General features: G+C 42.1%; 2 protein-coding genes across 15 annotated transcripts; one reads left to right on the plus strand and one right to left on the minus strand.

Annotated features, from left to right (window-relative positions):
* Window positions 1-1,238: 1,238 nt before the first annotated feature.
* Window positions 1,239-11,650, plus strand: LOC108111856 (probable phosphorylase b kinase regulatory subunit alpha). 14 transcript variants are annotated; one of them, XM_017221468.1, is made up of 13 exons: window positions 1,239-1,542; window positions 1,902-2,524; window positions 2,877-3,544; window positions 3,799-4,122; window positions 5,694-5,841; window positions 6,918-7,247; window positions 7,314-7,568; window positions 7,859-8,023; window positions 8,617-8,682; window positions 9,371-9,963; window positions 10,022-10,289; window positions 10,350-10,947; window positions 11,010-11,650. In XM_017221468.1, exons 2-13 carry the CDS (start codon window positions 1,948-1,950, stop codon window positions 11,113-11,115), a joined length of 4,098 nt encoding a protein of 1,365 aa, XP_017076957.1. In that variant the 5' UTR covers window positions 1,239-1,542; window positions 1,902-1,947; the 3' UTR covers window positions 11,116-11,650. The 14 variants fall into 14 exon arrangements, with proteins under 14 accessions (XP_017076957.1, XP_017076958.1, XP_017076960.1 ...); XM_017221469.1 differs by lacking the exon at window positions 5,694-5,841 and adding an exon at window positions 4,530-4,674 and having other exon boundaries at window positions 1,918-2,524; XM_017221471.1 differs by lacking the exon at window positions 5,694-5,841 and adding an exon at window positions 4,530-4,674 and having other exon boundaries at window positions 1,918-2,524; window positions 7,865-8,023.
* Window positions 11,651-11,789: 139 nt separating this feature from the next.
* LOC108111860 (T-complex protein 1 subunit beta) lies at window positions 11,790-15,419 on the minus strand. The gene is made up of 4 exons (XM_017221483.2): window positions 15,295-15,419; window positions 13,431-14,120; window positions 12,568-13,195; window positions 11,790-12,506 (listed from the first exon to the last, which is right to left on the minus strand). Exons 1-4 carry the CDS (start codon window positions 15,295-15,297, stop codon window positions 12,220-12,222), a joined length of 1,608 nt encoding a protein of 535 aa, XP_017076972.1. The 5' UTR covers window positions 15,298-15,419; the 3' UTR covers window positions 11,790-12,219.
* Window positions 15,420-15,602: the final 183 nt, after the last annotated feature.

Consider the following 15,602-nt stretch of genomic DNA (forward strand, 5'->3'; position numbering starts at 1 on the left):
AGATATTGCATTTTGATTTTTTAGCCATTAAATCAGCAAAGACGTATACTTGATTTTGGGCGGAAAAAAATCAGTTTTTTAGCCATAACACAGCCAAAAATGGTCCTAATGAGGATTGTAATACCTCGTATGGCTTTAAAAAAACTATTTATATTATCTGGATAAATGATTAAGCCGAAGTATGTACATCATTTTTATTATATACTTGTACTTTTTCTTAGCATTGATAACCAGTTTTTGATTTTTCCGGTATGTTAATAAATTTTCTCTCTCGAAAATCACTTTAAAAAGCTCTTGAATGTATCATATAAAAGCATACCTTTCCAAATTTGATCGTTCTAACTCTACCTTTGAATGGTATTACTTACTTGCCCAACAACAGGATAATACTAATCCGCAGAAATATAATGCAATAAAAGATCGGAGAACCATAGCTATGAGTCTGAATCAATCCAATGGCTTATGCGAAACTGAGGCTATTCAACACCCGAGAGCACTATTTTAAGTGAGAGTCTTAAGTTCAATGGATTGCTTGTAGTTAGATCAGAGAGGCACAGTTTCTTATTCAATATTAGAAACTAAGAGCAGTTTTGCCATTTGCAAAATTCTAACTTGCTCAGAACCTGCGTTCAACCGGTTTTTATTGTGTCTCCGGAATCAGAGAGAAATTATCATTGTAAACATAGTCTTACAGGCCTTGGGGCTTTTCACACGCCGTATGTATTCTTCCAGTATTTGCATCCGGCTTTTCAAAGCATGTATATATGTACACATTGATCTTTTAAATATAACTGAAAATTTGAAACTATATTATTTTTGGCGCCGTGGATAGCGCTAAGTAATGTGACCAGCACTCAGTAAGCAGCCTTTTAAAGTCTTTATGTTTTAGTATTTAGTTCTATGAGCAAAATCAAAGTATTTTAAACAATAAAGCTCATTATTTTATTATCATTAGCTTAAAAAATATGATGCAGTGGAAATTAAGCAAAAAATTTAAAATAATTCTGTACCTCGTAAGTATCAATTGATTAATTTAATACGCTTATACAAATTTGCCAGAAATTTAATAATTTAAATAATTCTATTATTTAAAACTAATAATCCATTAGTTTAAGCTAAGAACTAAATCTCCTACAATAAAATAATTCTAAATTACAATAAATAATTATTTATAAATAAAAAAAAACAGATGATTCCCTGGTTTGCACAAATTTCCGTTAGTCTTTTCTTGGCAGCATCTTTGTCCACACATCCAATGGTCACACTGTGTGACATTGAGTTGACTTTTGCTTTAGTTTAATTACAATATAATTCGATTTATTCGCAAATAAGTGAGGAGCCAAGCTTCGAAACTCGCACGGGAGCAGTGCTCCACTTCATCCGTCGAATCCCGGGGTGAATGCGCTGTCTACTCAGCGAATTCAACGGATTCTACAGGTTCTAGCGGCCGCGAGGTGTTCCGGGGAGACTTGGGATTCCTCCTTCTCCACACCGCCGAACCACAACAAACGATCCAAGCGATCCCATCCGATCTGACATTATGTAAGTTGAGCGTGCCCACGCCTTGAAGAGTAAACAACAATCGCATCATTACGGACCAATTATTACATTATCCTAGGAGTAGTTTTCGTAAAGAATATAGGGGTCGGATATTGACCACCCTTTACTGACCTTCCTAGAACCAAAATCAACTGTAATAACCAAAGTTGTAAACAAATATCTGTGTATGCATGTATAAAAACAAAAGAATCAAGATCGTATATATGGCAACTATAGTATGGGTATTACATTATAGATCTTGAAAGTCGTTGTTGACTCTTAATATAAGAAAAAATTAATGTTAAATTAAAAGAACAGTTAAAAAGATACGTATTCAAACTTAGATTGTGATCTTATCTAAGTCCATATCTATTTCAGAACTGACCGGGATCTAGATCCACACCGGCCATGCGTTCTCGCAGCAATTCTGGCGTCCGATTGGACTACTACCAACGCATCGTACACCGGTTAATCCTGGCCCACCAGGAACCGGTTACTGGCCTTTTCCCCGCCTCCAATGTGAATTCTCATGCATGGATTAGGGATAATGTGTACTGCATCCTGGCTGTTTGGGGCCTGTCTATGGCGTACAAGAAGATTGCCGACCAGGACGAGGATCGTGCCAAATGCTATGAGCTGGAGCAAAGCTGTGTAAAGCTGATGCGCGGCTTGCTCATGGCCATGATGAACCAGAAGGACAAGGTGGAGAAGTTCAAGATGACTCAGAGTCCCTATGATTCGCTACACGCTAAGTACTCCAGCAAGAACGGATTGCCCGTGGTTGGAGATGGTGAGTGGGGCCATCTGCAGATCGATGCCGTGTCCCTATACCTGCTGATCTTGGCCCAGATGACAGCCTCGGGTTTGCAGATTGTCTTCTCTCTGGACGAGGTGTCCTTTATCCAGAATCTGGTCTTCTATATCGAGTCGGCCTACTCGATCCCTGACTACGGAATATGGGAACGCGGCGACAAGACGAATCACGGTGAGCATAACTTTAGGGGGCTGTTGAGTGTATACTTCAAAAATTGGAAACTTGGAACCACAATAACCTAACAGAAAACAGTTATTATTTATTTATCTTTTTAAGTTTTCTTGATTTCTTAATTGACTAAAAAAAATTATGGTTTTTTATCAGAAATCAATTTTTAGATAAGGAAAATATAGTATTATCAATGGATCCAATTCAATATTTTGGATTTCAATATTTTGGATTTTTAATTAATTACTTTCTGCTATCTCTATAATTGTTAATTAGTCATAATTGAAATAGTTTAATCTAAGATTAATACATTATCTTTGTTTGACCAAATATTAATACATTTGTATGTTTTCAGGGGAACCGGAGTTGAATGCCAGCTCCATTGGCATGGCCAAAGCGGCGTTGGAGGCCATGAACGAGCTGGATCTGTTTGGAGCTCGCGGCGGACCAGCCAGTGTGATCCATGTGCTGGCCGACGAGGCCCACAAGTGCCAGGCGGTGCTCCAGTCGATGCTGCCCCGCGAATCCAACAGCAAGGAATTAGATTCCGGACTGCTGTGCGTAATCGGCTTTCCCGCCTTTGCAGTGGATGATGCCCAACTGATTCATAACACCAAGGATGCAATTTTATCCCGCCTGCAGGGCAAGTATGGTTGCAAAAGATTTCTACGCGATGGGTACCGTACCCCAAAGGAGGATCCCTCCAGACTCTACTACGAACGCTGGGAGCTGCGCATGTTCGAAAACATCGAGTGCGAGTGGCCACTCTTTTACTGCTACCTGATCTTATTCCACGCCTTCCAGAGCGACAAGCGTGCGGTCGAGGAATATGCCAGCAGGCTAGAGAAGATCATGGTGCGCTCGGAGGATGGCATACTTCTCGTCCCGGAGAGTTATGCGGTGCCGCAAGATCTGGTGGGCTTTGAGTACCAGAAGCCTGGTTCCCAGGCCCGCGAAGTCGTCGGTCGATGTCCCTTTCTGTGGGGCCAATCCCTGTTCATCCTCGGACGGTTGCTTCAGGAGGTGAGCAATTGTATGCCATATTTCTTATTCTTAGCTAGAGACAGCCAAATGCTTTGGCGACCCTGTAAAGTATTTATATCGATCTAGTTTTTGTTTGTTTATTTGTTCAAATTCTACACCTGCGGGTACATGGTTAGGAAAAGGAAGTTTACCCATAAATATAAACTAGTTTATATTATCAAAACACCGAAACCGAAACCCCATATGGTTTATTTTTCGATTGCTTCTTATTTTTGTTTCTTAATACCCCTCAGGGTTTCCTTGCCGTGGGCGAATTGGATCCCTTAAATCGTCGCCTGGGAGCTCAAAAGAAGCCGGATGTGGTCGTCCAGGTGGTTATCATTGCCGAGGACAACGAGATCCGCGACAAGCTGGCCGAACACGATCTGCACGTTCAGACGATCGCGGAGGTAGCACCAATTGAGGTGCAACCAGCCCGTGTGCTAAGTCACCTATACACATACCTGGGACGTAACCGGAAGTTGGGACTAAGCGGCAGAAAGTCACGGGATGTGGGCATCCTCAGCACCAGTAAGCTGTACTCGTTAAAGGATCGCATATTTGCCTTTACCCCGCAGGTGAGTGAAATGGAGACCAATTAGCTTTCTCGGATTACCCAAGATAGCCGGCCACCCCTTCCCAGATTCCCGATTGTCCCGATGCTCTGATTTTACACTTTCTATTGTATTTTTGGTCAGGGATGCAAACTGGTTTTTTAAATGATATTAACACAGCTTTTTAAACCATTATTATTGAAGCTTTTATTTAGCAATTCAGTAACCCCTTTAACTTTGATAATATTTTAAGGATTTATTAAGTAATACAGAGGTTTAACTATGATTAAGCTGTGTGAAAATTTAAAAATTCTAAACTTTTTTAAAAATATAATAATATTTAATAATATATAAATTACCAAATAGTAGATCGTTTTGCATCCCTGTACTTGATGATTGACTTATGATTTCTACTGTTTATCACGCATCAGTTCGCCGACCTGTCGCGCTTCTATATCGCCTCCGATAACGAACTCATGATCGACATCCTCAAGGGCGAGATAAATTTCCTCAAGTCCGCTTGGGATCTGCTGGGTCGTCCGCTGGTCACCCTGGTGCTGAAGCGCATCCACCTAGGTCGGTCAACGGAGAGAGAGAGAGCCGAAATGTTTCTTATATTCACTCCATGTCTCTTTTTTTATTCGTATTATTATTATTTTAATCTAATATTTATTGTGCGCGGGTTTCTTATGCTCCCACCCGACTGTTTTCCCCATATCTTTTGTGAATTGCTCTGTTGATTTGATTAATTAATGCAAGGGTTTGCTTTTGGTATTGGTATTGTTTATCAATTAATTGACTGACTCGCACACTCGAACCACACACACAAATGCACACACTCGACTCGTTAACTCTATTAGAAAATCGAATCGGTTGCCCAAGGTCTCCGGAATTTTTGTGTTATATTCAATTCTTCTCGTTATATTTCGCAAAATAAATTCCATATAAATAATTGATCTTGACCTAAAGTTTATTCCGAATATGTTGGGTAGCTGCTTCTGAAACTTTAGTTACTTTTCTGTCAGCTTTTAGTTGTTTTTTGCTTTTAGTTAACTTTAGTTTGGTTTTGGTAATATATATATACACACACACACTCGACCATATATACATAGACTATATAAAAAAAAACGATTACACACCACCTTATATACTCTGTGCATACAGTTGCGGTTAAAATAATAGAACGCAAACAAGCTTTTGTTTCTTATTTTAAAATCTATCTGCCTTATCTTTTGGAGACTAAAATCTTCTAAAATATCATAAATTCTGTATATATTTCTCAAACCCAAGCTGCTATTTTGACCGCAAATATATTATTTGTTAGTTTAATATAGCTTTAGTTTAGTTCTTTTTATTTCTCAAAGCTCTGATCTGGTCTTTTATGAACTTTTTTATACCCTTGCCCCTATAATTTCCATTTCCGCGCTCCCCTCCAAAAAAGAACTCCTCAAAAATTGGCCAATATCGAAAAAAATGAAATGAAAACCAACAATCCTTTCTCTTCTTTATTTTATCCCAAATAAAAAAAAAACAATAAATATACACAACAACAACAACTACAATCAACTGCAACAACAACAACCACACTTACACAGCATATCGACTATGAAGAATATTATACAACACGCGATCCCGATTTGCTTGCCAGCAATTTTACCACAAATTTAGCATTCTTGACCAACAATTGGCGTCACATGTTGGGCAGGCCGACAATCACACTAATGGCAACCCACTATATGCTAGGTAACTACCCGAAATAAAAAACAAAACAAAAATATCCTCAAAGCAAAAAATTAAAACCCACCCAGCTCGATTCTGCATTGCCACCTTAAAATCCAATTCCAAATCCAAATCCGATTCCCACTCTGCACCCAACGGCGAACACACTTGATTCCAAGAACCACTGCATATATGCAATTCTATATATACTATATACTCCACACACCAAAGCCAAAAACCGAACGATATGGAAACGATCTGTGACCTGTGACCCCTGCTTGTGTCTGCTTAGTAAATGGCCTGACTGCTTTAGCTCTTTCTGCTCATTTTCCTCATTTTATCTACTGCCTTTGAATCCAAATCCAAATCATTCCTTCTCGTCGTGACCCTATATGCACCTATATCTTGTTCTAGTAATTTACAAAGTTTTTATGAAAGAAATATAAATATTATTGTCTCAAATATTATATATTATGATGTCTCTCCTCAAGTTATAGGTGTATAGTTAATCATTCAATATTCTTTGATATATAAGGTACTCTTGTGTGCTTTACACTTCTTTTGGATATTTGGACTTCTGATCTCTCTATTTACATTTTCATGTCACAAATTTGTGCCACAAAGGTCCTTAGACCAAACACACATTTTAAAACAATTAACGAACTTAAGACCATTCAAATAAAAGCCAACAATTTCGGCATTTAAAAGTTTATGACTTCAGAAAAATATGCTATTTGTGTTTTGAAAACAGCTTCTTATGAGTAAATAACCAATATCTGCGCAACGCCTGTGATTAAAGTTAATTAAGTATTTGCTAATCCTTGTGGCTGTGGCTAATCGATGATTCCCCCACTACCTTTCGCTTGCACCTAAATCTAATCTCACTGACTAATTGCCGATGGTGCTGGAATCTTGTGCTTATATATCAGTTACTATTGTAATTTGTGTGACTAACCCGTAGTTTTTAAGCGGCGCTCCTAACCAAACCCACAACCCAGCATCCCAACCAGTCATGATCCACATTATCATTGATATGAACCGAAATGATGAGACAAAGTTAAGCTAACAAGATCCAATTGGATGCGATGCGGAATCCACAGATCAAGACAAGATACCGCTGGCCATGATCCAGACGATGAGGAAACTAAAGTCGGGCTACATCAATGGCACCCGCGTGATGTTGGGCAGCCTGAAGGACTTCCTCAACACTTCGGCCATTACGGATCTGAGTTTTCTGGGCAGCACAGAGGATGGCTATCCGGACCGCCTCCACCCTGATGTCCAGACCTACCTGGATGAACACCTTCTGCGCTCGTTCAGCAACCGCAGCACCATGAATCTGCGAGGTGGACAGCTGCGTCCGAGGACCCTGAGGCGCCGCATGTCCTGCAAGGGAGCAATCAAAAAGACGCGCTCTATTAATGTGGACTGTAAGTCATGACTTCCTTGGAATTAATATAATTCCTTAATACTGATGTCTTTCTACCGCCTTTCAGCTGACAACCTGGGCATGGAGGGACCTTCTCCACTCACCGAACGTCGCCTTTCTTCGATTGTGCCACCTCCCTGGCTGCAGGCCAACAAGCAGAGTCACGTCAGTGTATTTGCCACGACCCCGGAGGAGGGACCCGCCAGCTCGCCACTTCATCTGGGCAACGAACTGTCCGTCCGGGAGAACATCTATCCGGTGGATCCGCATCACAGCCGCTCGGCGATCGACAGACGCAGCGAGTTTGTTCGCCAGCAAGAGAGTTAGTCTGCCATTTGGTTTATAAATAATAGTTAATTCTCGTTTTTACTGAAGGGTGCAGATTATTATAGTATTTCTTGATTTTCAAACAGAATTTCGATCAGTTGAGTTCCAAAGCACCCTTCAGCACGTCCATTGAAATTTAATTAGTTATATAAGTTTACCCTTTTATTACCTCTTATTTTGTATAATTTTGTTAATGTTACGTTCTGGTTTTTGCCTTCTGTTTTCATTCATTTAAACGTATAATTTCGATTGGCCCATCTTCGTTCCTATATGCGATGTTGATAGTAACAGTGCCCAAAATTCTCATACAACGCCATCGTGCCGAAACCAATTTCGCGGATACAGAAGTTGAGGAGCTGATTGCGATGCTGCGCGAAACAGAGAATCTCGAGGAGCAAGGCGATATTCTGCAATATCTGGTGGACACACAGGGCCTGGATTTCAATACGGGTAAGACTTAATAAATAATTATTTCAAATAGGTTTTGGGGCAGCTAATTGCTTTGAATTTGGAGTTTTATTACAACTGGTTGAGAGAACACCCGGTTAAAAAAGTTTACATTACACACACACACCTGCTCTATAACACCAAACAAACAAAATACACATGCACATGCGTAGATTACACGCTGATACACGCTCACACTTCTTAACATCCGGTTAACTCTTAACTGAGGGTTATATCTTTTGGACTACAGATCGTTGGTATTGCGTTGAAAGAACGGTGTTTGCTATGACAGTTGAGTAAAAGGAAATTATATTCGATTTATAACTATAAATTCATAGTTAAGGTTGATTGATAATGAGCATATTGGATCTTTTTTACTATCTTAAAATCAAAGATAGCCTCAACTGTTATAGTGGTTTTCCAAGAGTAGTGAATTGATCCCAAAATGGACCTACAACCTGGCATTGGACCATTTATTTTGCATATCCTGTTCTCATTCCGTTGTTTTTACCTCGTACTCTTGTCGTTTTGTCCCGTACTTCGTCCTCCGTACTGTAATCGTACCGTTCTCCACTCCACTCCACGGCGTATAACAGCTGGCCTGGGATTCAAGAATAAATCGGAAGACAATGCGAGCCCCAATGCCAATAATGCAGCCGCTGGTAAGTCCGTTGATCCGTCTTGTGTTGATTGTTGTTGTTGTGCGGGCTTTGTAGACGTACGTACCCACCATACCTTCCACCCATTGGTAATACCCGGCTCCCAATATCCCAATCCTTTCCCTATACATTCTCTATACACATCCTCCACTGATTGGCCATCAACTCAATTCGTGTTATCTGTACAACTATTCCCATATCCTTGGTTCTATTTCCTCGTTTAGTGTATCCATTTCTGAAACCTACATATGTACATACCATCCAAAATGTATCATCGCTTTGCTTTGGGTTTTGCTTATTTAATATATGATTTAAATACAATATTAATTTAATCATGGCTTCTAGTTTATTTGAACATCTCTGGTTAACACAGAACTTTAAAGGGCAAATAAAAAGTTCAAATCAGAGATACGCCTGGCTTTATGTTATTATTAGCATTATTAACCTCTCAGTTATCATTTTTTTGCCTATGTTTACCAAACATAATTTAATTCTTTAACATTTTATTTTATTTTCTTCGCCCACGCACTTAACCCCACATGAAACACACACACATCCCGCATGTCTCTTGCGATATCCATTAACATTAACCCAAAATGCAACGAACTCCGTTTCCGATTCCAATTCTTCCGCCCAAAACCATAAACCAATCCTAACCCAACTAACACATAATGAAAACCGAAAACTAAAGAGCTCGAGCAAGCGTTTGTGGATGAGGTGGTGCTGGAACTGGCTGGTGGTGGTGGTGCAGGATGTGCGGGAGGAGCAGGAGGAGCTGGTGGTGCAGGTGATGGGGCCAAAAAGAGTCCAACAATTGTCCTGCCCACGGTGATCATCGATGCTGCTACAATTCCAGCGGCCATTAGCACCGATCCGGATAATGCCAATCCTAGTTCCGCCACCGCCAACAGCAATATCCAAAGCATCGGCAACACTAGCAACGTTAGCAGCAGCAGCAGCAGCAACACCAGCAACCACAACAACATGAGCCCACATGAGAATAACCACGATTCTTCCCAATCTGAAGGAATGCTGGAAGAGGGACGCGTAGTGACCGTTCGGGATCTTCTCAAGGGACTCTACGAGAAGGCTTGCCAGCAGAAGCTCTGGGGACTTGTCCGTCACACGGCCGGAATGCTTGGCAAACGGGTGGAGGATCTGGCCAAGGCTGTCACCGATCTGCTCGTCCGGCAGAAACAGGTCACCGTGGGAATGCCGCCAAACAACGAGCACACAATCACGGCACCGCTGCCGGAAGTCGAACTGCGACAACTCATCCATGATGTGAGTCCATCCATAATGTTTAAGGCGTATCACAGAATAACTATTAACTCCTTAACAGGCCTATGGCGACGATGAGAGTACAGCGATGCTGACGCAGGAACTGATGGTCTACCTGGCAATGTTCATCCGCACAGAGCCGCAGCTGTTCCACGAGATGCTGCGCCTGCGCGTGGGCTTGATAATCCAGGTGATGGCCAAGGAGCTGTCCCGCACTCTCAACTGCGACGGCGAGGCGGCTTCGGAGCATTTACTTAACCTCTCGCCCTTCGAGATGAAGAATCTCTTGTACCACATACTCAGCGGCAAGGAATTTGCGGTCAGCAGCGGTAAGCAGATAGTTAAAGGTCTTACAAAATCGGGATATATATCTATATAACGCTTTCCAGTGGCCCGAGGCAATCTGTCTATTGTAAGCTGCAAGAGCAGCCGCGTTAGTAAGAAGAGCCAAATTGGATTGGGCGATCCTGAGGGTGAGGACGCCCTAATAGCCACTATTGACGACAGGCAGGGACAATGGCTGCGACGCAGGCGACTGGACGGTGCCCTGAATCGTGTTCCCCGTGATTTCTATTCGCGTGTGTGGACTGTTTTGGAAAAGTGCCAGGGTCTAGCCATCGAGGGTCGTGTTCTGCAGCAGAGTCTGACTCAAGAGATGACCCCGGGTGAACTGAAATTTGCCTTGGAAGTGGAGACAGCTCTCAATCAGATACCACAGCCCGAGTACAGGCAATTGGTGGTCGAGGCCCTTATGGTACTAACCCTCGTCACCGAGCACAACATGGTGCCCACACTAGGTGGCATAATTTACGTGGAGCACCTGGTCCACAAAGCCAACCAGTTGTTCCTTGAGGATCAGCGCAAAGTGCAGGGTGATGCCACTTTATGCTGCGCGAAGATCAAGGACGGCAAGGAGCAGCAGCAGGCCGCCTCCGGAATGCTTCTGTGCGGCGGCGCCGCATACATCTGTCAGCATCTGTACGACAGGTAAGGATCAGTAAAGGCTAATATAAATATATATTTTACTAACATTTGACCTTCTATTGCAGTGCTCCCAGCGGCAGTTACGGTACCATGACCTACATGTCCAGGGCGGTTGCCCTTGTGCTCGACTGTGTCCCCAAGCATGGCGAGATGGAGTGCGCCATCTCCTGAAGCGGGCGTTCACTTAATTTAATGCCAAAATCTCTGCAACTCTGGATACGTCCGTACTTGTTCTCGCTCACTCGCACTTCAGCGCCCTCTCCCCGTCTCTCTCTCGATCCTGCCTTTCTGTTTTTGTCTCTTTCCCTCTGACCTCAGACCCAAGCCCAACGATAATCTTAGTCAAAGGGCGCCTTGTATATATATTTTTTTTAACTTTTCCCAAAAAAGGAAGCACTTTGTTAATGCGTTCCGTTCTGACCAAAAAAAAAAAAAAAATAGTGAAGCCAATTTATTATGGTATTAGTATGTGTTGACCTCTTGGAAAGATAATCCAAAACTCTACCCTGAAGACCTATCCTTACCGGAGCCATATAGAAAGCCAACTCGCGCTGCTCGATACAGATTTCTTTTTTGTACTTGCGGCGACTACACTTTTGATTGTTTTAACATTAATATTTTTAAATGACCCTATTTTATATTATACGTTTAAATTGTAAAGTTGAACGCACAGCAAGATTTACAATAAAAATGTGTTTGCAATGTTCGTCAAGTGTTTTAATATTCGGCTAGAAGTTCATCGTACTGGAGTTCCAGTCCTGAGACTGAGGTTTTTTCTAACCATGCCAATACTTTCCCTATTTTTTATTTTTTTATATTTTTAGGTTCAAGAAAAACAAATTTCGTTTAGTTTTGTTAAGCATAAATATATATCATTTATTCCGTTTTTTTTTTCTTTGCTGTTTAATGGTCTTCAATTTGCACACATCAAATGTTTACAAAAATTGTATTCATTTACAAGTTTGTTTATTTGTTGGTTTGATGGAGTTTTAGACATTTTTGAAATGTTTTGGTTTGATCGCACTCATATCCACTCATCGAATCAAAAGCTCGGCTTGCAACATATTAATTTGTTTCACAATTAAGTAGAAGAATTACACGAAAGGGACAATTTAAGCGAGAAGGTGTGCGATTTTTGGTGTGGATGTGTAATATATATGCTAATGTGTGGTGTGTGGGTTATTTGTGTAAACAAAACGTATAGATTAGCGATGATGTTAAACGAGAGTTCGTAATTAAAAAAAATAGGATCCTAGAACAAGAATACTTAAGCGCCTAGCAGTAGCCCCTGTCGGGAACACGTCGGCGTGGAGCGCACCGAATGATATTGTCCACACGCAGGATCATTTCGGCAGCCTCGGAGGCGGACATCAGGACCTGGCGTTTCACGGCAAAGGACTCGGTGATGCCTAGTTCACGGACATCGGCCACCTTGCCCAGCTCCATATCCAGACCCAGAGTTTGCTTGCCTTGAGCGTGGGCGGCACGCAGCTCTGAGATTAGCTGAGCGGAATCGTAACCAGCATTGTCGGCAATGGCCGTAGGCAGAGACAGCAGGGCACCTGCAGATCAGAAAGACAATTAATAAGACGACATTTTAGGCGGTAAAAATAACCAACTTACGGGCAAAGGCCTCAATGGCGATGGCTTCCTTGCCGGGTGTCTCGGCCGCCTTCTTCAAAACGGCGGTGGCCATCAGCGCCTCGGAGCAGCCGCCACCAAAGATGATGCGCGATTCCTTAACAGTAGCCGCCAGCACGCACAGGGCGTCGTGCAAGGAGCGGTCAGCCTCGTCCAGGATCTGCTGGGTGGCGCCACGGATCACAATGGTACAAGCCTCGCCTAGCTTCACACCGCTGAAACGCAAAAGCGTGTCCTCGCCAATCATAACCTGCTCGATGACATCACATTCGCCCAGTTTCACCAGTGAGGGATTTTCGAAGGTAGAGACAATCTCGCCGCCGGTGCAGTAGGCCAGACGCTCGATACCATCGAAATCGGCATGCTCGATGGACATCACTTGGGCATCGGCGAACAGCTGCTCCGGGTAGTTGTAGATCAACTGTCGGTTGATGAACACATTACACTCGTGCTTGAGGATCTTGTCGACCTTTTCCTTCATCTTCTCCTTCTCGGCCATCTCCAAGTCGGCGATCTTGGCGAGCGAATCAACCTTGATGCTGCTGCCAAACACCTTGATCTTGTCGGTGTCCATGGGGGTGTTGGCAATCAGAATTTTGGCATTCTCAATCTGGAATAGTGAGAAACAAAGAACTTGAATGAAGTCACGTTCTTGAATTCAAGCTTAAACACATATTTCGACACTTCAAATTCCCGATGATGTGCCTGCCCAACAAACTCGTCAAAATGGCTGTGATATGAAGTCAAATCAACATAGCTCACAGTCATTTTAACGCGTTAATAGACAGCAAAGGTAAGGGATCATTCTGTAGGGTATATCACGATCGAATCACGAAACCACTTACTCGCTGTGGCTGGTGCACTCCGGGCTTCTTGTCCAGCAGGAAGCCCTCGTCCAGGAAGGAATCTCCCAGTGTGCCGCCAGACTTCTTGATGATCTGTATGGACCTGAGCTCGCCAGAGCCCTTCAGACGCAACACGGCATCCACCGCCAGATTGGCGAAGAAGTCCTTGTGCTGATGCAGGATCTTCGAAGAGAGGGTGGTGCGGGCAATGTTCAGAAGATCGTTGCGGAACTTCTCGTCGCTGGCCGAGTTGTCCTGGGCGGCGGCGGTGAGCGCCTCCAGAGCCACCTGGGTGGCCTGACGCCAGCCAGAGACGATGATCTGTGGATGCAGTTTCTGTTCGACCAGCTTCTCAGCCTCACGAAGCAGTTCAGAGGCCAGAACGGTGACTGAGGTGGTACCATCGCCCACTTCCTCATCCTGGACACGCGACATATCAACCAGGATTTTGGCAGCCGGATTGTCGACACCAACAGCACGCAGAATGGTGGCACCATCGTTAGTTACCTCCACCTGACCGGCATTGCGTCCGGTGGCTACCAGGATCTTGTCCATGCCCTTGGGGCCGAGGGTACTTTTCACCAGATCCCCAATGGCGATTGCGCCAATGAACGAGGACAGGCGGGCCATTTCGGCCTTCTCCTCCTGCGCCTCATTCTTGAGCACGCGCACGGGATTCAAGGACATCTCCTGCAAAAATACGATCGTAAGATTAGTTTTACTTTAAATACTAATATATAAGTAAAATACTTAATACTTAAATACTAACTAATACATCAAAACCACAAAACAAGAATTGGTTTCGAAAACAAATTTTAAATCCACAAATGTTACAACCACTCTTAAGAGTGTAAAATATATGAAATCGTTATAATATAAACTTTTAAATAATGTAATATCAAATTTTATTAAGTAAACGATATCACCGTAAAATTTTTTTGTAAGGATTGGAGAATTTTAAGACTTTTTAAAAGTCTTAGTCACAGTCTTAATCACTACAAAGATTTTTCTAAAGTTTTAATTATAAGAGGCAAATAAAGTAAATTCAACAAGTTAACACTTTTTTAACATTACATTAGTCAGATTTTATGTTCTTTTGAAAATGTAATTAAACATTAACATTTTTTGGGAACAGATTGTCAAAAAAAATTTCAAGACCGGAAAGAATTCTACAAAGATGACATCAGTTGGTTTAGAAGTCTCATTAGCATTCCAACCAAATATCTTGCAGAGGTATTATTTTATATGTTGAAAACACTTGTCTTTGCGATAATAAATTTTTACATTTCAAAACAACATTAAGATATTAGAATTTAGAATTTTAGATTGCTTCTGCGTGTTCAGAAGGCGAGCCAGTATGCTGCGTTTTTTTGCAAAGATTGCCTCCTAGACTGACAGAGTTGGAAGCCAATGCTAGCCAGATGGTTTAGTGGTTCGAAAATACATAAAATATATATATTGTTATGGTTTTTCTCTCTGTGCAGTCATATCGGCTCGACCTAACCCCCAAAACAGAAGGCGAGAGAACGGCGCCGAGTGATTCATCGGTCTCAAAAATGGCGTGGATTGCATCTGGAAGATTCTCCGGCCGCTCCTTGATCCGATCCCGGTCAGAAATCGATCTGCTGCACGAGATCGTTCAGATTCCGTGGTCAGAAGGAGAACCTTCTGGAATCTGAATCGAAATCGGAGTCCACAGCTCACGTGCAAGCCGACTGTCAAAATGGCTTGTGCCGAAAGACACCCGGCAAATAAAAACGCCGAATTGCCCGCAATTATCAATGAAAACTTCCCGAATTCACTCCACGCAACTCGTACTCGCCGTAAACCATGCGAATATTTCAATTGTTCGTTTTTAATTTACCATTTTCTATGTGTAATTAGTCGGTTTTTGATCACAGAATTTTCGAATACCACACGCAACGCAACAAAGCGACAAAATGGTGGAACCAAACCTATCGATTACTTTAAAATAACTGGTTAATATAAATACTGAAAAAATAAAGGTGCTAACGCGTAAATGTTATATTTCGTAGAATAAACTCATTAAAAGAATAAGAGAGTATGTCTGGCAACGTTAGCTTTCAAAATAGAAAATGTATTAATTTTTCATTGTTCTTAAAAAATGTTTTAGCGAATTGTCAAAAAAAAAAAAAATATATATGACCAATA

This window comes from Drosophila eugracilis, unplaced genomic scaffold, assembly GCF_018153835.1.
Source record: "Drosophila eugracilis isolate 14026-0451.02 unplaced genomic scaffold, ASM1815383v1 contig_2155, whole genome shotgun sequence".
In the NCBI taxonomy this organism is placed as follows: Eukaryota; Metazoa; Arthropoda; class Insecta; order Diptera; family Drosophilidae; genus Drosophila; species Drosophila eugracilis.